Source organism: Sorex fumeus, unplaced genomic scaffold (genome assembly GCF_029834395.1).
Source record: "Sorex fumeus unplaced genomic scaffold, SorFum_2.1 ptg000026l, whole genome shotgun sequence".
NCBI classification, from domain to species: Eukaryota; Metazoa; Chordata; class Mammalia; order Eulipotyphla; family Soricidae; genus Sorex; species Sorex fumeus.
The window spans coordinates 1,578,549-1,605,701 of record NW_026606083.1 but is presented as its reverse complement, the minus strand read 5'-3'; the positions used below and the strand labels follow the sequence as shown (position 1 = coordinate 1,605,701).

Below are 27,153 nucleotides of genomic sequence, written 5' to 3'. Positions count from 1 at the left end.
GAGAAGTTCCAAAGACCATTCATAATTGGATCTCCTTAGCTACTTTCTCAATAATTTATTTTTCTATGCACTCTACATCACTACTACACATAATATTGACTATATCCTGTTTCACAAAACCATTTTCATCCTGTTAAAATACTTAAAAATAGTATTAGTGGTCCAAATCCCCCACTCCAGGCTTTCTCCACACGGGGAACTTGAAGGGGGGCTGGGTTGATTTTCCTTCGTCTCCCCAACAGAGCCCCAGCAGCAGCCGAAAACCTCCAGAACGCGATCGCTGCTATACTCACAGCCACTCTCTATAGGCTCAGATGAGCCTCATCCATGAGTCAATCTGCAGAGGGACCAGCAAAACCCATGTATGCGGGATTTATGACTGAAATCTCCAAGCTCACTCAGAGTGGGAATGGGCCTCCTTTCCCCATCTCCCTGGTTTATCAGTAATTTGGCAGTCTCACCACAAACTGCCCCTGGCTCCCTGTAATCTCATCAACAGTCATGATCCAGAGACACTGAAATAAAACCCCTGGAAGAGAGAAACATAGGCCTCACCTATGAGTGAATCTGCTCTATAATCGTATTCTAGATTTTAGAATTCCTGCACCTCTCATACTCTAAACCACTGATGTACCAAGTGTAGAACACAACATTTGACTGGGTTTTACAAACATGTTTGTAATCTCTTATATAAGAGCTTAATGGCTCCAGGATGGAGAACAATCATCTTCACACGTTTTCCTCTAAGGAAATTTTATTGGACCATTTTTAGTGGATGATTCATAATAAGCAATACAAAATCAATCATCTTGTTTTGATTTGGGGGCTATAGTTCGGGGTTGGGGTGGAAACATTTGAAATATGGTGGTGGGAAGGTGCGGTGGGATTGGTGTTTGAAGATTAATGAAATAAATTATTGTGAACAACTTTATAAAATAAAATAAAATTTGGAAAAGATTAATTAAAATACTATTAGTGCTCTACTTTAGTGCTCTACTATCCATACCTTTCTGTCTTAATTCAAATCTTATCTCCTTATATAGGATCAATCATTTATTAGTCTGCTCTTGCATTGCATTGAGTTTATACATAGAGTATTGTGCGTTTGAATGAGGCCATATACTTATACGTGTTTTTTCTTGTTTCTCCATAATTTATAACATGTTTTTTCTGTAATTTGTAACATGTGTTACATAATTTGTAACACAAAGTCTAAAACCTGCTTAACTAATTCTTCCCATTTTTAATATAACACAACACAAACTAGATATGGTAGTCTAAATTTTTCTCTACAACCTCCACTGATATATTTGTCTCTACTAAAAAACCACATATGACATATATATATGTGTTTCAGATTAAGTGTATCCATGTGATAGAATTTACATATATGAATATGCCACTTCAGAGTTAAACTAATACATCATTCCATTGTACTCTGTGTTTGCTTCCTATGAAATAAGGCATGTCCTTTAAAAAACTACTCTCAGAATGCAATTCATAAAGTGATACACATGATGCCCTTTCAGTAACAATATTGCAGACCACAGTGCTTAAAAGGAAAATGAGAGGGGAGAGAGAGAGAGAGAGACAGACAGAGACAGAGATAGAGACAGAGACAGAGACAGACAGAGATGACAGAGACAGAGAGAGACACAGAGAAACAGAAACAGAGAAACAGAAACAGAGAAACAGAAACAGAGACAGATACAGAGAGACAGACAGACAGAGAGAGAGAGAGAGAGAGAGAGAGAGAGAGAGAGAGAAGAAAAGTGTCTGTCTGCCACAGAGGCAGGCTGCCTGGGCAAGGCAGGTAGGAGAAAACAGGGGATGTTGGTGTGGGAAATGTGCACTGGAGAAGGGATGGGTGTTGGAACATTGCATGACTGACTGAGACTTGATGATAAATAACTTTGTAACTGTGTATTTCATAGTGATTCAAAAAAAAGTAAGAATTTATAACTCAGGATGAGGTTTACATGAAACACAGTTATAAAACACCTGCAGTAAATTTAATGGTTGAGTTAGAAATAAACAGTTTTAAATTAATGAGATATTAAAATAATTTAACATGCAGTATTTAGTTTTACAGGGATATATTTAGTAAATATTGAACAAAATATGGAAAGTTATACTATATAGAAGATGAAATTTAGCTGGAAAATGAAATAATTTTGTTATAATTTAAAACCTATAAAACACAAAATTAAAGTGCAATAATTGCTAATTATACAAAATAAAGTGAGAGGGCTTTGAGAACAGAAATAACATATTGAGGAGAAAATATTTAATATGTATCTTATATGAAATAAGATATTGAATAACAATCTTGGAAGAAAACAAAAGTAAAATATTTCTAGATGGTATATCATTAAAGATATTTGCAGAAAAGATTAAGAATAATTTTATACATCTTCTGAGGAGGTATTTTGAGAATGAACACCATATGTACAGAAACTTCTCTTTTAGTGAAATCAAATGAATAAATATAATGTTTTTCATGTTTTAAATATAAAAATGTATCTGTTTCTATAGTCTAAGAGTGGTAGCTTGACTGAAGCAACATCTAATTTAATAATATATGTACATTTAATTTTTAATGATAGTAATTTTATATGGCCTATAAATGTAATCCAAATATCAAAAATTGATTTGTTTCTGACCCAAGAGCTAAAACTAGGAAGCTCTAGGTCATCTTGTTCAAATTCAATTGGGATTGTACACATCAAATGCTCAATTTTTTTTTCCCAGATCTCCATTTTTGTATATGACCAAAATGTGTCATGAATGTAATTTAGGACTTCATGTATATTTCAGTGATTATGTGAATTTTCAAAGTCAAAATATGTGAACAATTATTGACTATGTATGTGAAAGATCCTAAAAGAAAATGAAGGAATCGATTCTGAGGATAAGAGGAAAATGTATCTGAGTCAGAAGAAAGAAAAACTGGACAGATAAGTATGTAAAATGATAAACAATCCAGAAAAGTTCCTGAATTATGATAGGTTTTGAGTTTCTTACCCTGCACTCACCCTTCCTCCTCCCTATTTGATTAAAATATATGTCATCCAAGATATTGAAGTATTACCAGAAATGTGGTGGTACTCGTTACATAAACACTCACAATGAAAAGTATTAGAAAAGTAGCACCGTAGCACTGTCCTCCCATTGTTCATCGATTTGCTCGAGCCGGCAGCAGCAACGGCTCCGTTGTGAGACTTGTTACAGAGCTTGCCAGGCTCTGCTGTGCAGGGGCGGGGCGGGAGGGGCGATGCTTTTGGCAGCTTGCTGGGCTCTCTGAGAGGGACAGAGGAATCAAACCTGGCCATTCATGTGCAAGGCAGACACCCTACCCATTATGCAATCGCTCCAGCCCTAGACAGAAAAGTAGCACTGTAGCACTGTCCTCCCCATCAATTTATGGAGTGGGCACCAGTAAGGTCTCCATTGTGAGACTTGTTGTTACTGTTTTTGGCATATCGAATATGTCAGGGGTAGCTCGCCAGTCTCTGCTGTTTAGGTGGGATACTCTCGGTGGCTTGCCAGACTCCTGAGAAGGGTGGAGGAATCGAACCCCGGTAGGCCGCACACAAGGCAAATGCCCTACCCGCTATCACTTTGACCCAGAAAGAAAAGGAAGCTCAAAAACTTTCTTCCATTTCATTTTACTTTAGGACTTTAATGTATTGCTTATAGATGACCTATAAATGTAATGCAATAAATGTAATGAAATTCTAAATGCACATTTTTATAAATGACAGTGACTATTAATAATCTAAAGTCAATCTAGTACTATTTAAGTTAACTGCAAAAGCAATATATGATGAAGTTTCCTGAAACATAGAGCAGATATTTTTGAATGAATTTTCTGGAACAATTGTTTTAAACTCAGAATTCTAACTTAAAGGGTACTAGTAAAATATCTTCTCTCATTAATTTCTCTCTGTGTTTAGTTTTTGGAGGTCTGTTCTAAGCAGTGCTAAGGGTTTTGGGAGAAATAATTATTTCTTAACAAGAAATAATTGCCCAAGACCCGAAGGATGCTTCAATGCTCGGACCAATGAATGTGGCAATGCTGGGCGCGGTGGGGGCAGGGGTCATGTGATATCAGGAACTCAAAAGTGGGGTCGTACTCTTGGGAAGCACAGGTTTCTGTCCCCAAGTCCCTGCAAAGTTCTTAAAATCTAGAAGAGAGTTTTCCTGGAAGGGCTGGGTTGGAGGTGGAGAATGGAAACAGGGAAAAGCATGAGAAACAAGTCCATTAACACACGGATACTGGCACTTTGAAAAGAACATTCTTACCTGCAAAATAAGTTTAAAAAGAAGCTTTTCACAACCCCCATTTAACTCAATGAGTGAATTGTGAAGGATAAATGGGACCTATTATAACGTTGCGTTTCTTATGCAATATTCATAATCATGGCTTTACATAAGAGCAAGCTCACATTAACAAAGGGAGCAATTTGAATTCCCACTTCCTTGAAGAATGGGCTCTGCTTGACAGCTGGAGCTGTCCTGTCCCTTAGCAGCACGCCCCAGCCTCTCTGCAGCGCCAAGGAGCCCCGCTCTCATATCAGCGATATAATAAACCCTCCAAAACAGAGAGAGGAATGTGGCAAACAAGCCCACTGCTTTTCAACTTGTCAGCTTTAAATAAGTCTACTGGAGCTGAAAATGAGAAACTTGAGGGAAAATAATGTGTGAAGTAACCAAATTCAATAGTGGGACGATACATATTACATTATTTTTAAAAATCTCCCACAAGCTTTTGAGACTTCATCGGTTTTGTTTGTTTGTTTGTTTGTTTGTTCGTTTTATGAACCATCTCTTGTAAATGAGACCTTAAAGAAACGTTTATTCTCCCAAGCCTTCCACCCACTGATGCCTTAGGAAATATCTTGCTGTCTCAAGCCTCTATGATCTTAATTAGTAGTCAGAGGCCTCTGGAACTCTTCGTATCAGTTCCCAAGTCAGAGATGATATAGCAGAGCGTGCTGAAAGAAAAAGTACGTGATTTCTGTTCTTATTTTAATAATTTACATAATAACTTCCTGGCAGTAATCTTAAATGCATGTTATTAGTGTCCTGTCTGCCTAAAAAAGAAGACAAAATGTACCTGGAAAGAAGAAGGAATATTGAAAAGAAATTGACATTCTGACAAACAGAAATATCTAAATTAATTAAACAGTATTTGTTCATGAAAATCTTTCCATCTCTCTTTCTCCAGTGCCACTCTCTCTAACCAGGCTTATTAACACTCTTGATTTTCATTCGAAATACTACATTCTGCTCTGCCATTTATCTTTCTCCAAATATTTTCCTTTTCCTTTGTAACGTTACATTTTCTTTGCTGTCAAATTTACCTTGATTTTATCCTTACTGAAAGATAATTTATACTATAGCTTTCTGCATATACACAACAAACTATTTCTGTTACACAAGGGGAAGTAGATGGCCACAAGTCACATCTTTTCACGACTGGCATTCCCCTGTATTTTCCAAATAAGTTTAGGAAGATTTTGATATTTTGTTATACTCACACCATAATGAGGTGGACTTTCTGATTTCAAACTCATTTTAATATCTCTAGATTTATTTAGTAGATAAAATGATTATGATGTTAAGTGTATATTTCTCCCTTCACCATACTAGATAAACCATTGTTAAGAAGTTCTTTCAATCACTCTGATATAAATCAGAACTTCATCAGTATGTCTCTATGTGTCAGTCTTAAAAATGAAAGAATGGATAAATTATGAATTAAAAGACTTCAAAGGCTCTCATAAACCACTATATGAAAGAATGACCATAATCAATATCTTTTAACTTTGTATAATTAATCTCTAAAATGAAAAAAATCATATGATAATTTAATTAATGACAGTCATGTTTTAGAAATATTTGTCATTGCTGTTTTATGATTACAAGAGTAAAGAATATTAAAGTCAACATGACCTAGAAATTAAGTATTCAGTAAATAGCCTGGCAGTAAATAATTAGACTTCAATGCATATACTGCATTTTGCACCACTAAGCTTCTTCTAAGGATATTAGGCTACTCTCTCTGTCTAGGTAAGTGACACTGGTGCCTTCCAGCACTCTTAGACTCAACATTCTCATTCTTTTTTTCACTTTAGATTTGAGAAGCTACTTTATTAATGTAATTACGTAGGCATAACGCCCAGTGGTCTGAGTAGATACTTAATGGTCAGTATTCTCAAAAGGAAAACAAGTATACGCTACGTATACGAATTTGCTAAAAAGACAATTCTAAGCTGAGAAATGTTTGTTTCTCCACAGTGACGGCTGGGCTGACAGGTATGACGTGACAGATGGGTATCAGCGAGAAGCTGTTGGTGGTATCACAATCAAGCTCCAATCTCCTGATGTCAAGTGGTTTGATGATTATTACCTGAAGCTCCGGCCAGAAACAAACCTTCGAAATCCTTGGTTCCAAGAATTTTGGCAGCATCGCTTTCAGTGCCGGCTCGAAGGGTTTGCCCAGGAGAACAGCAAATACAACAAGACTTGCAATAGTAAGCAGATTCATTGTTTTATTTTAAGTTAATAAAGCTAAGACTTAGTTCAGTTTAAGTAGACTAGATCACGGGGATAGAAAAGAATTTGTTAGAGAGGAAAACTGACATAAATTAGAGTAGATATTTCTGCCTCCAATGATATAAAGGGTTTTATTCTTACTGAGAAAAAACATACTTGAACAAATATTAATCTGAATTCAAACAATTTGATCAGCTATATTTATACCACTTGAAATTGGTATGTGCCCAAAGGATAATGTGCACAATAGAGCGGAACTATTCTTGACACCCTTTAAGGTAAGAATTAGATTCTGTTCATTTCTATTATATTTAACAATGATCACAGTGGTATGCGGGTCGTAAGGAGTTTTTACATGTTTGCAGAATGAATAAGTGAATATCAAAGGAGAAAATAATTCCTACTGTCATTGATAAATCACAAAAAAATTAGAAATTTTCTTTATATATTGTGGGAGAGATAATCTGAGTAGAACCATTCATTCATTTATTGTATTTCATAATTAATCACATATTTCCCTGCTTGTAAGTACACCAAGATGGAAAACTAGTTCCTTCATTCAAGAGGTTTGGGTACTAGTATAGGAGATAGATACACAAACAAAAATTGTAATTCAATGTCTTAGTTGATATTATTAGGTCTATACAAAGGGTTTGGTATATTTGTACCATATCCAAATGGAGTTTTGGCTTAAATGATTTCTATTGATATATATGCCAGAGAGAGTTAAATTGTGTTACAATTAGTAAATTAGTAAATCAGCATGGGTCTTGCTGAGACTGGCATATCCCATGTACGTGACATAAAGCTTATATGTATTTGCATAGCACCAAAGTATTTTATTGCCTTCATTATGTTGCCAGAATATATGAGTTCAATAGGTCTGAAATCTGAACTTAATTAATTCAAATCCACAGAGAGGCTGTAACAACATATCAGCACTAAAATGAAGAAAAACACAAGAAATGTAGTAGAATTTTATAATGCATTCTAAACTCCCAGGTTCATTTCCGTTCAAATATTTTACATTGATTTGGTTTTCTGTGTTTAAAATGATATCATAAATAGCATGTGATTATTTTTTAATTTCATTACTTGGTAAATAAGAACTTGGAAACTTTAAGTCAGCCCTTATTTGTATGTGGAACAGAAGAGAGATACTGGCCTTTCTTTGCAGTAGTGAATGAAATCTCAAAATTGCACAAGCAGGCTATAAGCAAAATCTTTGATACTCTGTTTTTTAAATATTAGTAATATTTGTATGAAACTTCAAATCTTTATTCATGTCCTTTGTTTTTATGAGAAACTATCAGAATAATTATATTATGACTTGAAAGTTTTATCATTTTAAAATTTCATTTTTGTTTGCTTGGGGTCCCATTCAGCCATTCTCAGGGATTATTCATGGCTCTATACTCAAGGATCATTCTCTGTGGGCTTGAGGGACTATAGAAGATTCCAGGGATCAAATCTGGGGTGGCCTCATGCAAGGCATTCAGTCACTCTGCCCACTGTACTCTCTCTGGTCCCATAAGAAGTTATGCTTTTTTAATTTTTAACTTTTTATTTCTTTGGATTTTTATATTTTACAGTTCTATTACAATAAATAATCTCAATATTTTACAGTGCTATTACAGTGCTATTACAATACATAATCCCAATACTATATCCCTCATTACTGTAGCAACTCTGTTTCCCAAGTACCTTCACCCCGCCGCTAACCCAATTGTGTAGCTCAGTTCTCCACTTATGCTGCCTTTGGACCTTTGTTTCTGAAAACACAGACTTCTTTCCAAATGGCATAAGAACATATTTCTCTCATTTTTCTGATTAATTATTATATACCATTTTATTAGTCACATTGGAGAGCATACAGTATGTTGCATTGCATCTTCAGATATTTAAGGCATTTCTTGCAATCCCTGACCAAAGTGACTGAGGGAATTTTTCCAAATTGGCCTCTCCCCTTTTCTTTAAAAAATATATTTGTTTTCCACACTTTTTTTAAAAATCAGAAATACTTCCTCTTGTTTTTTTTTTATTAGTGAAACACCATGAGGCACAGTTATAGACTTACAAATTTTTGTGCTTGGGTTTCAGTTATACAACGATCAAATACCCTCCACCAATGCCCATCCTGCACCACCACGGGTCCCAGCATCCCTCCTACCCTCCATCCCCCCATCCCACCTTGCCTCTGTGGCAGGGAATTCCCTTTTGTTCTCTCTCTCTCCTTTTGGGTCCTGTGGTTTGCAAGAGAGGCATTGAGTATCAATCATGTTGGGTCTATAGTCTCCTTTCATCATGCTTCTCCCATCCTGGGAGGATCCTCCCAACACCCTTTATTTGGTGCTCTCTTCTCTATATGAGCTTCCTTTTCCCCTAGCACATGTGGCTGGCCTCCAAGTCAGGGAGCAAAATTCCTGGTACTAATCTCGACCACTTTTGGGTGTTAGTCTCCCAGTTTGTTGCTTTATGTTCCCCAGATGAATAGAAATGCTTCCTCTTGAAAACACTGTTTCTCTTACTTTTATTTCTATGTATCTTTGACATAAATTTTTTGTTTTCCATAGAAATTTCCCCCATGGAAACTGTTCTCTAAAACAGTGTTTGATCATCTTCCTAAAGTTCTCAGTATCCCATGTGAGAACATAGATTACATTTCTCTGCTCAGAATTTAATTTTTATTGCAAAGCACTTTTCTGCCCTCCACTAGAATCTTACCTAATGGTAGGTATCATTTTGTACATATGCATAGACACTTAAGTATAATACTCTATTATTCTTCTCAATGAGAAATTACTATTTTCTTCATCTTACAATAAAATCAAAGTACAAAGATAAAAAATAACTTCTTAGAAGTCATATAGTTATTAAATACAGTAAGAAGATTTTGGCCAGGATTATGTATTGTTTAACCATGTACTAACTAGAAATTTATAGGTTAAAAAGACCACCACGAAATTTAAAGTATATATAACAAATATATGTGAAAAATACAAAAAAGAAAGATATGCCATGACTGTTTTTAAAAATTTAATTCTGCCTTTTCCTTGATCATTGTGTATCATGCAACTACTTTTAAGGTTCAATTGTAATAAGTATTAGTTTTTACTTGATGTCTGACAAGAAGCTTCAACTTATTTGTTCACTTAATAGATATTTTAATAAACAACATGGTTTCACATAAAGAATAGAACTACATATAGGTAAAATAAAATGTAAAATTTCTGAGATGAATCTCAACCTAGTAGTTTTTTATATCCTCATATATTTTATTGACATCATTGATTAATAATACTCTGTTTTTTTCAAGGGAGTTAGAATAACCTCTAAATGTTTATAGTATCTCCATAGGTCTATGGTATGAACCAGTGTTCCAAGGTCATCCAAACATAAAATATATTCCTCTACCCCAAGCCCTTCTTTTCTTTCCCTCTGGACTATTGATGAGATGACCAGAGCTCTCATCTACTCTAAGGAGCTTGGCTGGTTTTCGCCAGGTTCATCTGCCTTCATTATTCAAATTCCATGTAGGAGAAAAAGCATCTGGCAATAGTCTTTCAAATTTTTATACTTTGTTTTCTAGGCACAACCATTTTAATACCCATCCATTATGTGTCAAAGGCATGATTTTATCATTTTTTAACATAACTGTTATGTGTATCACTGAGTACATAACAGTTTCTTTATCCAGTTATCTGCTGATGGACATTTAGACTGATTATACACTTTAGCTATTGTGATTGAAGCACTTATGAAGACAGGGGTACAGATAATCTTTCCAATGAGTGTTTTATTATTCTTTATAAAAATAGTTGGGAGTGGCATTTTATGATAATATGGGATTTTTAATGTTTAGGGTTTCTTTTTTAAGGAAAAAAGCTTTCACAGGACCAGATCAATTTGTATTCCAATTAGAAGTGTATAGAATTTCATTTCCCACATCTTTGCCAGCACTTGTTTCTTGCACTCTTTTTTATATTGGTTATTCTCACAGGTGTAAAGTAATATGTCACATTTGGCTTTAATTTGATTTTCCTGCTTGACAGTGCATGTTTTTATGTATATGTGGACCATCTATAAATCTCATTTTGAGAGAAATGTCTACTTAGGGATGAAGCGATAGCACAGCCGGTAGGGTCTTGCACGCAGCCGACCTGGGTTTGATTCCTCCCTCCCTCTCGGAGAGCCCAGCAAGCTACCAAGAGTATCCCGCCCACACGGCAGAGCCTGGCAAGCTCCCTGTGGTATATTTGACTTGCCAAAAACAGTAACAACAAGTCTCATAATGGAGACGTTTCTGGTGCCCACTTGAGTAAATCGATGAACAATGGGATGACAGTGAAGTGCTATAGTGTTTACTTAGGTCTTTTGCTCGTTATTTTCATTGGTTTCCCTGTTTTTGTCTTATTTACATGTTTAACTTTATATATATTTTTATATTAACCCCTCAACAAATATAATTTCTTTTGCTATGTAAAGCCTTTAAAATGTTTTATTATAGTTTATATAGTTATAATAGTGTTCAGTTTATGATGTTAAAATTACTACATTTCATCACTGTAATAACACTTTTTAGCAGCTATCCCTAAATCACAGAAACATTAATTTGAAAACATATATGCAAAAATATGTTCACTGCAGCACTTGGTATATAGCCAGGATATGGAAACAATACAAATATCTGACTTTTGGATCAAGAAATGTGGTATTGAGTGAGAGAGATAGAACAGTGGATAAGGACTTGTCCAGTGCAGTAAACCCTGGCACTCCATATGAAACCCTGAGCACCATCAAGAGTGATCCCTGAGTGCAGACCCAGAAAGAAGCCTTGAATGCAGTCATGTATGACCTCAACCCTGCAGAAAGGAATATAGTATTTATAAACAAAGGAATGCTATGCATCTGTAAAAAAAATGAAAACATGAAGTTTGCTGCAACCTGGATAAATATATCAGGCAAAAAAAAAAGTTTATGGGAGGATGAAAAATATCAGATAAATTCCCTCAACTGTAGAAAAGTCAAAACAAGAAAATTATTTCTGAATAACCAGTATATGTGAGGGAAAACCCTAACCTAGAATTAGTAATTGTAATTGAAAATACAAATTAATTTAAAAAATATGATTTTAAAAATCTCAATGAAAAATAAATGTGACTTGTAACAGCAAAATATTAATAACAAAGCAATTGATACAACTGTAGTACAGTTTTCCAAGTATAAATTATTTTTCTTCAGATGGCAAGATTTTAGTGATAACTGGGTGAAATTCTTATTTATAGTGATTTTGAATTTACCACTAGAATCCTGATTAGTGTAACAATAACAAAGCATCACTTGTATCACTTGTCATCCTGTTGAGATGTTTATTGACCCCATTGAGATGTTTGAGATGATCCCATTGCTCATTGATTTGCTTAAGCGGGTGCCATTAACATCTTCATTTGTCCCTGTAGCATGCTAGCATAGCCCAATGGTGTCTGCTCATTCCAGAAATACAAAGATTCTCAAACAGTTCATTTAGGCTTTTGATGAAGATGTCTGGCCATCTCGTAGGTGGGCAGCCAGGCATTCTTTTGATGTCCGTGGAATCCGGTCGGTAACGGCTTTAGTCCAGCGGTCATCTCCAAATCTCATTACTTGTCCGGCCCATCTGATTTTCGATGCCTTGGCAAATGAGACAGCATCCCTGATTCTTGATCATCGACAGAGGTCGGAACTCCAGATTCTTTCTCTCACTTGAGTGAAGCGTGATATTCCAAGTATAGCTCTTTTTGTTCCTCTTTGGGATACCTGAATAGCGTTCTCATCCTGTTTACGTAGGGCTCACGTCTCTGAGGCGTATGTTAGTGCAGGAAGAACCACGGAATCGAAAAGATGTGCCCAGAACCGAACACATACAGTAACAGTAACAAAGCATAGCACTGTAGCATTGTCCTTCTGTTGTTCATCAATTTGCTATATCGGGCACCAGTAACGTCTCCATTGTGAGACTTGTTACTGTTTTTGGCATATTGACACGGGGAACGTGTCAGGCTCAGTTGTGCGGGTGGGATACTCTCAGTAGCTTGCTGGGCTCTCCGAGAGGGATGGAGGAATCCAGCCAGGGTCGGCCACGTGCAAGGTAAATGCCCTACCAGCTGTGCTGTCACTCCAGCCCAACAAAGCATAAGAAACGCAAATTCATGTAATGACTATCTTAACTAAGAATAATAGCAATTGGCATGTCTGTGACTCAAAGTCTTCTACTACGTAACTAAGACACACGGAAGCATATGTTGTCGAGGGGAATATAATAAAGCTGCTAAGGCTTTTCTCTTCAGTGTGCATGTGCTTCATACAAACGCATACGGAAAAGAGTTAAGGATGGGGAAAAGAACTCACAGGAAACAAACTATTGTAGGTGAATGAGTAATAGCAAAAAGGAATCAAGAGAAAAGGAATAAGTGGAGTTCTTGATTAAACAAAATAATGTCAAGTCTTTGTGTAATGGCAAGTATGGGGTCAGAGTAAGTGGATAAGATTTCTGCGGCCAACCAAATTCTGTCCCTGGTACTTCAGACAGTGAGTCTGCAAAGCCTCAAGGGAGTGACTCCTAACCTGTAGTCAGAAATACAGAGCACCACTTGATACAGTCCCCAAACAAATAAAAAAGGGGCAAATAATCACAGATTAAATAGACGTATTAACTTTGATAGAAACTCATGCAACTTTACAATAGAAATATTTTAAGAGACATGTACAAAGTATATAGCATTCATAGAACAACTAGAAATAAACAGAAATATGTAGAACAAGGAACAATACAAGGAAAGCAATATATAGAAGGAGCAATAAATAGGAAAATTTCAGTCATTGTTAATAAAATACAAATATTTTCTTATTTTATCTCCTTCCTTCTTTCTCTCTTCCTTCCTTGCTTCCTTCCTTTCTTCCTTTCGTCCTTCCTTTCTTTCTTTCTTTCTCTTATTTTGGGGCCACACTCACGAGTTGCTCCTAGTTCTATACTTAGAAATTATTCCTGGTGGTTATGGGGGATCACCTATAATGCCAGGGATCAAATCCCAAGTAGTTTTTAGGCACTGCAAAGGCCCGGCCTAAGGTACTATTGCTTCAGCTGATAAATGTTTTTCTTTTTGAAAATTACTTTCCATTCTAATAAGATTATGCTTTTCTTAACCAGAAAATAAAAGCTAATTACACACTTCGGATTATTTTCTTAGGAACGCCCTTAACACACACACACACACACACACGCACACGCACACGCACATGCACACGCACACGGGGGATGAGTGAGAGAGAGAGAGAAAAAGAGATTTACATATATATAAATTTTATTTGATTAAAGTACTATGATTTATAAAGCTATACATATTTGTATTTTAGACATACAGTGTTTCATCATTCATCCTACCATCAGTTTCAACTTGTCTCCACGAATGTTCAAACCCGCCATCATCATCCTCCATTGATCACCTTTTAAAGTTTGGTTGTAAAAGTTTAGGTCTCATGATTATAGTGTTTTTGATTTTGTAGTCAGGATATTTAGCTCTACCACTCTTATGTTCCTGTGGAAATACACCTAATTGTTTTCCAGAAAGGCTGGACTAGTGGGCATTCCCACCAACAGTGAAAAAGCGTCCCTTTTTCCCCATGGAGACGGGGAGGGTGGTAAAGGTGGTGAACCGGGGATATCGGTGGTAGGAAATGTGCGCTGGTGGAGGGATGAGTGTGTGATTGTAACCCAAACACGAAAGCTTGTGACTATCTTATGTTGATTCAATAAAATGAAAAAAAGAAATCCACTTAATTTTTAAGGAAGAGACTTTCATTTACGTGACTACCTTATTTGGTATCGCAAAATTTTATTGCTCAAGGTAAGGTAAAAGGTAAAGGCCCTCCCATTGATCGTCGATTTGCTCGAGCGGGCCCAGTAACGTCTCCATTGGAGACTTTGTTGTTACTGTGTCTGGCATATCGAATACTCTCGGTAGCTTGCCGGGCTCTCCGAGAGGGGCGGAGGAATCGAACTCGGGTCGGCCACGTTGGCCGCTTGTAAGGCGAACGCCCTACCCGCTGTGCTATTATTGTTAATAATAATAACAATTATTATTATTATTGTTATTATTAGTTGGCTGTTTGGGTCACACCCAGCGATGCTCAGGACTGACTTCAGGCTCTGCACTCAGGAATGACTCCTTGGCAGTGCTCGGGGGACCCTAGGGGATGCTGGGAATCGAACCCGGGTCGGCCATGTGCCGGGCGAATGCCCTCCCCGCTGTGCTATCGCTCCAGCTCCTATCATCTGAAGTAAGGATATTAATTTTTTTCTCAAACAAATCCCAATCCCAGTAAATATAATTTAGGTTATTTCTGTGTTAATTTTGCTTTGATTTCTACGTCACGCAATATAAATGTAAAAATGCAGTCGTTACTATTTTGTCTCTGCTGTTTTCCTCTCATAATCTATAAGATTCAATACTTTTGTTTTATACGTAATTTGATTATATCAGTTTTTGTTTTGTTTTTTCTTTTTTTGCTACGTAGTGTTCATTTGTATAGACATATACCAAAGTCTATCAAATGAACGACCTATATGCAGACTTTCATGTTATTTATAATTTTTAACTATTGCACTATAGCACTGAAGCACTGTCCTCCCATTGTTCATCGATTTGCTTAAGCGGGCACCAGTAATGTCTCCATTGTGAGACTTGCTACTGTTTTTGGCATATCCAACATGCCACAGGGAGCTTGCCAGGCTCTGCCCTGGGTGCAGGATACTCTCGGTAGTTTGCCGAGCTCTCCGTGAGGGACGGAGAAATCGAAACCGGGTCGGCCATGTTCAAGGCAAATGCCCTACCTGCTGTGCTATTGCTCCAGCTCCTTCTATTATAAATAAAAAAATGCCTGAGAAATAGTGAATATATCTTCTTGCAGACATATCCTAAGTCCTACAGAGAGCTCCCTAATGATCAGTCTGAGAGGTCATAAGCAAGCAAATGTTTAGCTTTAACAGATACAGCAAGTTTTCCAAGTGATTGAGCTAATTTATACTTTCATAGAAATGTATGACAGTACAAATTACACTACATCCTCGTAACCACTTCAACTTTTTGTTTTTGACTTTTTGGGTCATACTTGGTGATGCTTCGGGGTCATTCCTGGCTCTAAATTCAGAAATTACTCCTGGTGGTGCTTGCGAGATCATACGAGATGCTGAGGATAGAACCTGGGCGAGCCATGTGCTAGGCAAATGTCCTATCCACTATACTATTGCTCCAACCCCAACCACTTCAAGTTTTAGTTTTTGTTTTAATATTCTGTGTGAGATTGTATCATCCTCTGGTTTTGATTTCCACTTGAGTTATATTATGCTTACAAAGTTAAGCTGTTTCCATATGCTTATTAGATATGTGGGCATCTTCTTTTTGAATTTATTTGCACATTTCTTTCTATTTGATTATCTTACTATCCACTTTATCTTATACGAATGTGTGTGTCCTCTTTTAGAAAAACGAATCATGAGAAATTCTCAGTTGGAGTTCAGCTTTTAACTGTTTTGTGTTTTATATGTGTGTGTTTTTTTCACTTGTTCCAGTTTTTCTTTATTTCTTTTTTTACACTGCCCTATTTTAAATCAAAATTTAGAAAAATGTTGTAGTGGGGACATACTTGTTGGTGTGCAGGTCAGGTATCAGTCCTGTGGTGTCCAGAGGACGACATGGATTGCTGAGGATAGGATCTGTGTTTGCCTTGTGCAAGGCAAGTACTCTATCCCCTTTGCTATTTCTCCAGCCCCAATGAATTTTGTTAAATAAAACTATTCCATTGGGTTTTATTCAAATCCCAAAATCCCACAAATGTCTAACAATTTGCACTTTACTTTTTGCTATTAAGTATCATTTCTTTAGGTGCATTTCATATACTCTGAGCCTTTGCTCTTGTTGTTGCTATAAACAGTCTAAATATACTATATACTTTTGCTATAGTTGTTGCTAGAAATAGTCTAAAGTCTCACTTTTACCATACTGATGTTGTTCTTTCCTTCTGGAATTTCTTTTCTTTCATTCGTAATTCTTTCAGACTTGGAGTTTACATCAGTGTTTCTATAATTTAGATATATTATCAAAAATAAAACTGGTTTGTATTTTTGATAGCATATTTATTTCATCTTCATTTTTAAATATTTTATTTTTATCTTAGAACATTTTATTTCTATCGGTTGGAAATGTGTTTAAGCAGAAAGTGACATGCCCGGGCTTATTTTGAGAAAAAGACAAATTGATATTTGAGCAGACTTAATTAGTCAAATAGGGTTTTTCTTCCCAATGTTACCAAACAATAAATTTCAGTGTTCCTTTTCAAAATCTTAAGCACTTTCATTTTTCTCAAGTACGGTCAAGTGAATTGTGAGAGGGAAGAGGCAGTCAGACACTGAGGGTTCATTCTGAATCACAGACTGCACCGCTGTCCACAGTGCCCAGGGGATGAAGCATACTGCTGGTGCTCAGGGGCAGCCTGAGCCACACTCAGCTGTGTCACGAAGCCCCAGGGCTGTGCCCATTGCTGCATGGACCAGGGCTGAACCAAGGACTCAGGCATGAACACAGGAATCCCTGACTAATCTAATAACTACCCCAACCCCGATAAATAAAAATTTGCATTGTTATATGTGTATATATTATGTTTTGTAAAGTTTCTAGGAGAAGAGATGACTTACTCATTTCTGTTTTCCAAATATTGGGAAAAATTGCTTAGATATAGCAATGAGGTTTGTTAACACTGCCACTGCCACTGCCCTCCCGTTGTTCATCGATTTGCTTGAGTGGGCCCAGTAACGTCTCCATTGTGAGACTTCTTGTCACTGTGTTTGGTATATTGAATACTCTCGGTAGCTTGCCAGGCTCTCCAAGAGGGGTGGAGGAATCGAACCCGGCTCGGCCGGGCTGGCTGCGTGCAAGGCAAATGCCTACCGCTGTGCTATCACTCCAGTCCAGGTTTGTTAAATAAATGAGAATTTCTCTTGGATGTAAGCAGTGTTACGACGTCTTGAGGACCTAGAACAGCGGTTCACAGTCCCTGGTTGGCTGGTCCCTAGGGTTCTTGGTTCCTTCTCATTTTCTGGGGTCTGATCCAAAGGCATCATATAACTGCTGCACTCTCTCATGGAGCAAAATACCCAGCCTGGAATATTCTTAGGTATTTGAGAAATATCTGTAAACTGAAGTATGCATTCCATATCCTGTGTGAAAATGTGTTTTTTTATGCATGTGTTTTTTTAATCTCACAAGCTGTTGCAGCTAACAAATTACAAAAACTTCAATTACTGAAATGAGAGTAGTTTATGCCAATATGTGTTCTCTGAATCAAAATATTCTAAAAGCACCAATAACGTGAATAGGATGTGTTAAACTTTTCACTACTAAAATGATTTGTTTGTTTAAAAAGACTGATTCCATTGTCTTTGAAGTGTTTTCCTCTCTGTTACAGTTTGTTTCCAGCGGTATATATCCACATTCACCTTATCTTTGAAGAATATACTTTAGGAAGACAAGACATGGGTAGTCTTAATATATTAGAACTTTCCCCTTCCATTTGCCTGCTTTAAAAATGCATATTAATGGGGGCTGGAGCAATAGCACAGCGGGTAGGGCATTTGCCTTGCACGTGGCCAACCCAGGTTCGATTCCCAGCATTCCATATGGTCCCCTGAGCACTGCCAGAGGTGATTCCTGAGTGCAGAGACGGGAGTAAGCCCTGTGCATCGCTGGGTGTGACCCAAAAAGCCAAAAAAAAAAGCTTATTAGTTATTTAGCCTCTGTCTAAAACACTTCATTATGTTTCAACTTAAAAACATTACTTTAAAAAGCCAAAGTAAATGTATTGAGAGGAAAAAATGGTCTGTGTGCTTGGCTGAGCTGCAGAAAAAGTCTCAAAGGGCCAATTAAAATTATCTACATGCCACAGCTAAAGTCCAAGTAGCTCATCCTTATACTCATTCTTATACCTCATCCTTAATCTGTGTAAATATTCATAAGATTGTACTTGGAAAGAGGGCTGCAGTGACAGCACAGCAGGTAGGGCGTTTACCTTGCGCGCAGCCAACATGGCCGACCCGAGTTCAATTCCTCTGCCCCTCTTGGAGAGCCCGGCAAACTACTGAGAGTATCTCGCCTGCACGGCAAAACCTGACACACTCCCTATTCGATATGCCAAACACAGTAACAATGAGTCTTATGATGGAAACGTTACTGGGCAGGCTTGAGCAAATCAATGAACAACAGGAGGACAGTGATACAGTACTTGGAAAGAAAATTAAACTAACATGAGAAAATAGTGTATATAATATAATTATAAATTAAATTATATTTACGATTAAATATATAGTATTTTATTCATTATTAATTTATAGAGATTAGTAATGAAGATAAACAATTGGAAAAGTAAACATACCAATATAAATAAATTTATTTTGTGTGTGATGTTTGGGATGAAACACTGGGCCCCATATATGTGCTCTACCACAAGCCATATCTCTGTCCCCCATAATACTTTCCTCAGATCAGAATCTCATTTTGTATTTTTGTTTTATTCTAAGAATTCAGCTTATTCAACATCAATTGAAACTATCTATTAGGAAAGACTACATTGGAGTATCATAAAAACCAAACATGGACAAAGAAATTTCACCACAGTATCCTTATGCATGTGGTCAAAACATGATGAGCAGAAATCTATTTCTGTCCATAGATCCCATAGCACAGCGGTACGGCGTTTGCCTTGCACGCAGCCAACATGGCCAACGCGAGTTCGATTCCTCTGCCCCTCTCGGAGAGCCCAGCAAGCTACCGAGAGTATCTCGCCCGCGGGGCAGAGCCTGGCAAGCTCCCCGGGACGTATTCGATATGCCAAACACAGCAACAACAAAGTCTCCAATGGAGACATTACTGGACCCGCTCGAGCAAATCGATGAACAACAGGAGGACAGTGACTGTGACAGATCAGACAAAGAATTAAGTTCATTAGAGTTTTATGTGGCAGTTAGACATATTTAATTAATGGGTAGTTTAGATTAAAAAATATTTTTTGCCAGGGAGAACATATTTTTTTTTTTGCTTTAAGGAAATAGCTCAGGGGTTGGGGCGATAGCACAAAGGGTAGGGTATTTGTCTTGCATGTGGCTGACCCGGGTTTGATTCCCAGCATCCCATATGGTCCCCTGAGCATCGCCAGGAGTAATTCCTGTGTGCAGAGCCAGAAGTAACCCCTGAGCATCGCCGGGTGTGACCCAAAGAGGAAAAAAAAATAGAAATAGCTCGTATAGTTAAGTGAAAGCCTCAGAAAATAACATGTCAAAACTGTGGGAAATATACTGTACCACATTTCATATTTGAATTTTAGGGTTAAAAATGAGACTAATTATACATTCTAGCAAGATTTAGGCCATAAAAGTTTTTATGACTGTTATTCACCATCAAAAAGTTCAAAGAAATTTCAGAAGAAATCCTTGTGGTGCAAGATAGGTCAAAGGTTGGACAACTTAGCATGTAAGAGCTCCAGCTTTGATCCTAGCAGTAGACAGTCCCCAGGCTCAAATCCTTCAATCCTCTATAGATACCTGAGTCACCAAAGTAGAAAGAAAACAGAAAACTGTGAAGATTCCAAATTCTTAGAACAGTAAATCCAAAGCCAATGTATTAAACGTATTTAAAGTTATACAAAGAGACACCTGGCAAGATTGCTAATTCAATTTCTGGAGATACAGAGGTGCCTTCTAAAAAGCATTGAATTAATTCCTGGAAGACTTATGTAAAGAAATTCAACCTTGGAGATAGCTCAAAGGGCTAATATTCATGATTTGACTGTGAGAAACTCAGATTGATCCTCTGGTACCACAAGAATTACCTGGAGCACATACTACCAGGAGTAAACCCACGCCTGGAGCCAGCCCCCAAGCACCAAAGGTGTAGCCTAGAACAAGCAAAATCCCAATACTTCTCTTCCTAAAATTCTGTAAGCAGGATGGTCTGATTAGTGAATTTCTACCAAAACAACTGCTATTGATGCCATATAAACTCCACCAGGAAAATTAAAGGGGTAGGAATACCTGAAAATCAGTGACCAGATAAAGACCAAGGTACAGAAAGATAAAGAAACTGTACAACAATTGATGTTTGAATTCGCTGTCACAGAAGCACATGAAAAACCTTATTTCAGATGTCCCTTAGGTCTGATCCTTTAGTTTCCTCTTCTAGTTTTCATGCAGCCATTCCCATTCCTCCCGTGTTCCCAGATTCCACAGAGGAAATAAAGAGGCAGGCATGAGTATCAGGGAGATAGCGCAGGTCAGTGATTCCCATCTTACAGATTCCAGATGGATCTCCTATACCATTTGATCCCCAAGCACTGTTTGTACAACCTGGAGCCTCTGAGTGCCAGTGCTACCGGTGGATGGGATAGTAACACAGAGTACCAAGAGCATTACATTGCCATGCATTATTATTATTATTATTATTATTATTATTATTATTATTATTATTGAATCACCATGAGATACAAATTACAATCATTATCAGGGTTCAGTCATACAGTGTTCCAACACCCATCCCTCCAACAGTGTACATTTCCCACCCCCAATATTCCCCGTTTTCCTCCTGCCACCCTCCCACCAGCTTGCTTTCTCTCTGTCTCTGCCTCTTTCTTCACTTTAAGACATTATAGTTTGCGATACAGGTACTAAAACGTTATCCTGTTCATTCCTTTACCTGTTTTCAGTATGAAGGTATTATCCAGAGTGATCATTTCCAACTGTCTTTGTCATGGTGGTCCTTTTTCTATCCCAACTGCTTCTCCTCCAGCATTTGAAGTAAGCTTCTCACCATGGACCAAACCTTCCGGTCCTTGTTTAGTCGTTGGGTCTAATCTTATATTTTTTTAATATCTCAAATGATTTCAGTCATTCTGTCTTTCCTGCTTCTTCTGACTCATACCACTCAGCATGATATTCTCCATGTCCGTTCACTCATAAGAAAACTTCATAACTTCATTTTTTTCTGCATAGTATTTTGTTGTATTTTTTTGATGTACCATGGTTTCTTTAACCAGTCACCTGTTCTTGGGAACTTGAGTTGTTTCCAGATTCTGGCTATTGTGAAAAGTGCTACAATGAACATAGTAATGCAGAACATCATTTCTACTGTGTGTTTTTTGGACCCTTGGCCTATATTCCCAGAAGTGGTATTACTGGGTATGAAAGCTCAATTTCTAAATTTTTGAGGAATGGCCATATTGTTTTCCCAAAAGGCTAGACCAGTCAGCATCCCCACCAACAATGAATGAGAGTCCCTTTCTCCCCACATCTCCACCAGCACTGGTTGATCTTGTTCTTTATGATGTGTGCCGGGCTCTATGGAGTGAGATGATATCTCATTGTCTTGATTTGCATCTCTCTGATGATTGGCAACAGTGACTAAGGTACAAAGACAGCCCACAGATTGGGAAAATGTATTTACCCAATACCCATCCAATAAGGGGGTAATATGCCAGATATATAAGGCACTGATAGGGCTTTCCAAGAAAAAGGCCTCCAACCTCATTAAAGATTGGGGAGGAGAAATCAAGAGGAACTTTATCAAAGAGGAAATGCAAATAGCCAAAAGACAGATGAAAAAGGCCAGGTCCTAATGTTGAACATTCCAAGCTAGTTCCCGTGTATCACCACAAGAGCCAGCCAAGCACTGCTGATGAGGCCTCCCTTCCACTTCAAAAATAATTAGATAGAAATGTTGTCTTTTGGGCTGGAGAGATAGCACAGCGGTAGGGCGTTCGCCTTACAAGCGGTCAACATGGCCGACCCGAGTTCGATTCCTCCGCCCCTCTCGGAGAGTCCGGCAAGCTACCGAGAGTATTCGATATGCCAGACACAGTAACAACAAAGTCTCCAATGGAGACGTTACTGGGCCCGCTCGAGCAAATCGATGATCAATGGGAGGATTGTGATCGTGAAGTGTTGTCTTTTATGCTATCAGTTCATATGAATTAGTGTTACCAGTGACTTGAGAGGAAAGAAAAGTCATCTGCTGTTTCTTTAAACTGAGTTGGATGTTTCAGTGCTAGGTCACTGAGAGTGTCCTCAAGTAAAAATTTGCAAGGTCCTGCTGTCCCAGATGAGAGAAGGCAGTAATAACACATTAACGTTGAAATAATCATTCTCTTTATAGAATAAATGAGGTCAGAAGATATTTCGGAAGATATTTTGGCCTATGGTTCAGCTGTGATGTATGTTTGTTTATTTGTGGGGGGGGGGGTGCAAACCAGGAGATGCTAAGGATTTCCTCCTGGCTCTGCACTCAGGAACCACTCCTGGCAGGGCTTGGGTGATCATGGAGGGTGCTGGGGATTGGCTTTGCATCAGCCACGTGCAAGACAAGTGCCCTCCCAACTATACTATCATTATAGCCCTGGAACATAAAATTAAATTGTTTTGCCCCAGTGGAACTGTGGACACTGGCTGAAGAGGTCATACATGGGTAAGGTGCTTGTTTAGCACATGGCCAGTCTGGGTTCCACCCTCAGCACACCACGTGGTCCCCTGGGCTCCACCAGGGTATGGACCAACAAGCCAAATAAATAAATAAATAAATAAAAGGTAGGATCTGTCCCAGATGGCCCCTACCCATCAATATTGGGTAGAGCCAAACCAGTAATTAGAAAATAATGTTTTATTTGAGATCAGGTAAGTAGTTAACTGACAATAAGGTTTGAAGTGGACGCCTCTCAATTACAGGGCCTCGAAGAGTCCTGTATTGTTGTTTTTTCTCACGACTTCCCGGTCAAGAGTGAGTAATTTGTGTACCTGCTGCCTTCCTTGGGTGTGATCGCCATTTGTCAGGCTCCCTCTCCAGAACTGAACCCCGATTCCTCATCACCCATGGTGACCATGGTAGGCATGGTGATTGGGACCGTTGATGGGGCTGACATTTGAATGGCTCGTCGCTCCCAAGGGGGCTATACCTAGAGCACGCCGCTCTAGCTATGCCCGCCACACCGCTAGAGCAGAAGGGAGGCTCACTGGGTTGGCTTTGCTCTGATAAATGCATACATTCCACCCCACTCCCCGGCCCCCGCTCTCGCTAAGGGGGTCAGCTCCGTCAGCATGTATTGTCTCCAGAATTACCACAGTTATCCAAGTAGGAGAGGAGTGAGCAACCAAAGGAACCATAACTGATTTTATAAGCCATTCACAGCTTCACTGTAGTGGCTGAGCATACTTAGGCATGCATGGCTTAATCTCCGAGACAAGCATATGCTACTAGCAGGTTTGCTTTTCCAAATAACTGGATTGATATCAGGGTTGCAAGCATTGAAAATCCATTTCAGTTTGACTCTTAAATAATAAATAAATGTAAGGAAAGAATATTAATTCAAGAATATTGAGGTCTCCAAAGACCTACTAGTAAAATGAAAATAAAGTTAGAAACGTGGACGAGTTTCCTAGGACCATCACCTAAGAATCTGTCTTGAAGAGTTTGACAGGGCTATAAACTACCTTTGAATTCTACCACTCAATTGATTTTAAATAAATGTCTATCATCTCTTTGCCCTACTTCATCTACTCTAGCTTCATGGGAAGTGGTTTACAACATACCAACCCTGGAGTAGAGAAACAGCAAGGAGAAGAAAGAGGAGAATAAGGTTTCTTCATTGTCAGTGACTGAAGGTCTTTGCAGCCTTCCAGGCCCTGAATACAGAAAAGGTTCACCTTTTGAACAATTTGAAAACAGATTTGCATTTTATATAGCCAAATATTGAACATTACTACAGCTTAATTCAATAAGTAGGATTAGGTGGTTGGTCTTAGTATCACAATCATCAACATTTAATAAGCAAGTTCTTGCTTATCGAGCTCTATTCTAACACAATTTGCCACACTATTTAATTTTATACTGGCATCAGTTTTATGAATATTACTACTAACATCCTGGTTTTTAAAATGAAAATTAAAACCTAGTGAGATCAAAATTCATTGACCAGGTTTCACATATATTGTCAGCTTTAGGCCAAGTGATATTTACATATGTGATTGACTAGTCTCTACCACTCAATAATTTTATGGATTATAGAATATACCCTGTGTCTAAATATTTGCTGAAAATTCTGGCCAAAAAATGTTCTGGCATTTAGTTGATGCTCAGTGATATTTGGAAATGATCACTTTGGACAAAAACTGAGTGCTGAAAGGAGCTAAGGTGATATGAAAAGGACCCTTTCAGCAACAGTATTGCAAACGTCAGTGCCTCATATGCCTAGTAGGAAAATAAGAAAATGATAGAGAAAGTGTGAGGGTAACAGTGCCATAGAGGTAGGCTGCAGGGTGGGGTGGAGGGGAGGGGCTGGACGGGAGCTGGGAACATTGGTGCCTGGAAATGTGCACTTGTGAAGGGATGGGTGTGGGAACATTGTATCATTGAAACTCAATCAAGGACAGCTTTGTAACTGTGTTTCTCATGGGGATTCAATTAAAAATCAATATTAATGATAATAAAAGAAAGAAACAATCTAAAAAATTGTTGAACGGCCTTAGATCCATTTCTGTACCACAAGGCTCCCCAAGCAAGGCAAGGCTCAGCCTGAAGGACCATGCTTGATGCCCAGAAGGTGCCCAGAAGGTAAAGTTTCCTACCCAGACCCCAGACCAGGACAGCCCTGCACAATCAAGTCTCTGCACCAACCCTCATGGTGGCTGGCTGAGAATCACAGAGGGGCACCAGATCTGAGAACCACGTGGGGAGGGGGGGGGTCTCAATCAACAAAATATTTTGAAAATAAATAAAAGTCCTCTCAAAATAGGTATCCTTTCCATGGTTCCAGGAACACAGTTATGTGTTGTGTGGGTAATAGAATGAGTCGAAGGTACTGAAATTTGGGTTATGAAGAAATCTAAGGATATTGGTAATAATAAAGAGAAATATATCTGAACTGCTGTTTATCAAAATTAACGTTTTAAACAGGTGTCATAATTTAGAAATTTTAAGATAAGTAATTAAATATAGTTGAAATATCTTTTGAAGAATTTATTTCTTTAACTATGATTTTTAAAATAATAGATCAATCCTGGAAGCCAAGCAGGAAAGAGAAATATTTCAAACACAAAATAGAAACATTTATGATGTGATGCCTTAAAATGCCCAAATGAAGTCCCACTTTGACCTTCAAAAATAATGAGATAAAAGATAAGATATTTTCCAACGAATAGTTATGTCTAACTTTTGAATTTTTATGCTACTAAAATTTAATTTTTTCAGTGATTTTCTTTATAATGTAATCTATACAATTTATTTAAATATAATACATTTAGGACAAAAATAAAACATATATCAATTTTATCCAAGACAAAATTATGTGCATATGAATCAGCATTATTTTTCATTGAATGTAATTTAGTTATAGAAACCTAATTTCATGGCAGTTTTCCAATATGTTAAACCATTCTACTAATGCCCAAAACTTATTTGCTTGGCTAAGTAGTTTTTAAAATTCCATATTTAAAAAATGTGTTCATAAAGTCATTGATAGGTGTAGCACCAATCCCTCCGCCAGTGACAATTTTCCTTCACCAGTGTTTTCAGGTACCCTCCAACCCCAGTTCTGTTACCTTGACAGGTACATTTCCAAGGTTTCGTTTGATCATTTGGACCTCAGTACTTCCAGTGTTGCTGGTTCTGTGCTTTGGTCCTATAGCGAAGCTACTGCCCTGCACCACTCATGACCCGAGACCTTCTGCAGCTGCCCATTGCTGGCCATCTGTAGGTGGCTGAGAATTACTGCCCTAAGATCTATAGATAATAATGTAGTAATATTTTTATTGTAAGTGTAGAATAGCTCATACTTTCTTTCCTCGTTGTCTTGCATTTTCTAACTCTTACATTCACTTAACATGTTTCTGACTGGTGACAAGATGAATTAATTAAGATGAAACTGGAGCTAGATGATACATTTCAGAACTAGTCTGTTGCTTTATATTCCTCCATAGTTCTCTATGTTTCTGGAGTGACTACAACATTTGGAATATGTCTACCAGAAATATTACCAATGATTTACAGTTTGATGCTTTGACTATGTTTCTTCTTGGGGAAAATGTTTAACATATGTAAACCTCAGTGTGTTTGTATAAATTTAAATTTATGAAAAAAATGTCATAAATACAAAGCAAAGACATTCAATAGAATGTGAAAGAAAAAAATGGAATCTATGTATTTCATTATATAAAACTACCAAGTCATGAAGGAACAGATCAAGAGAAAATAAGTAAATATATTAAAAGCAGAAAGAAGAAAATCAACAAAAATGGCAATAAGTATGTTTTATCAACTATTACTTCAACTTATATAAGTTAATGAATTACCAAATTTAATACTTTTAATTTAGTGATTTTGCTCGAGCGGGCCCAGTAATGTCTCCATTGGAGACTTTGTTGTTACTGTGTCTGGCATATCGAATACGTCACGGGGAGCTTGCCAGGCTCTGCTGTGCGGGCGAGATACTCTCGGTAGCTTGCCTGGCTCTCCGAGAGGGGCGGAGGAA

General features: G+C 37.7%; 1 protein-coding gene across 2 annotated transcripts in view; it reads left to right on the top strand.

Moving 5' to 3' along the window:
* Positions 1–27,153, top strand: part of GRM5 (glutamate metabotropic receptor 5) — a 607,899-nt gene that overhangs the window by 414,743 nt on the left and 166,003 nt on the right. For both annotated transcript variants that reach the window (XM_056114524.1, XM_056114523.1), the window contains exon 3: positions 6,304–6,539. In XM_056114524.1, coding sequence (XP_055970499.1) covers positions 6,304–6,539 — 236 coding nt within the window. The remainder of the gene's footprint in view (positions 1–6,303; positions 6,540–27,153) is intronic.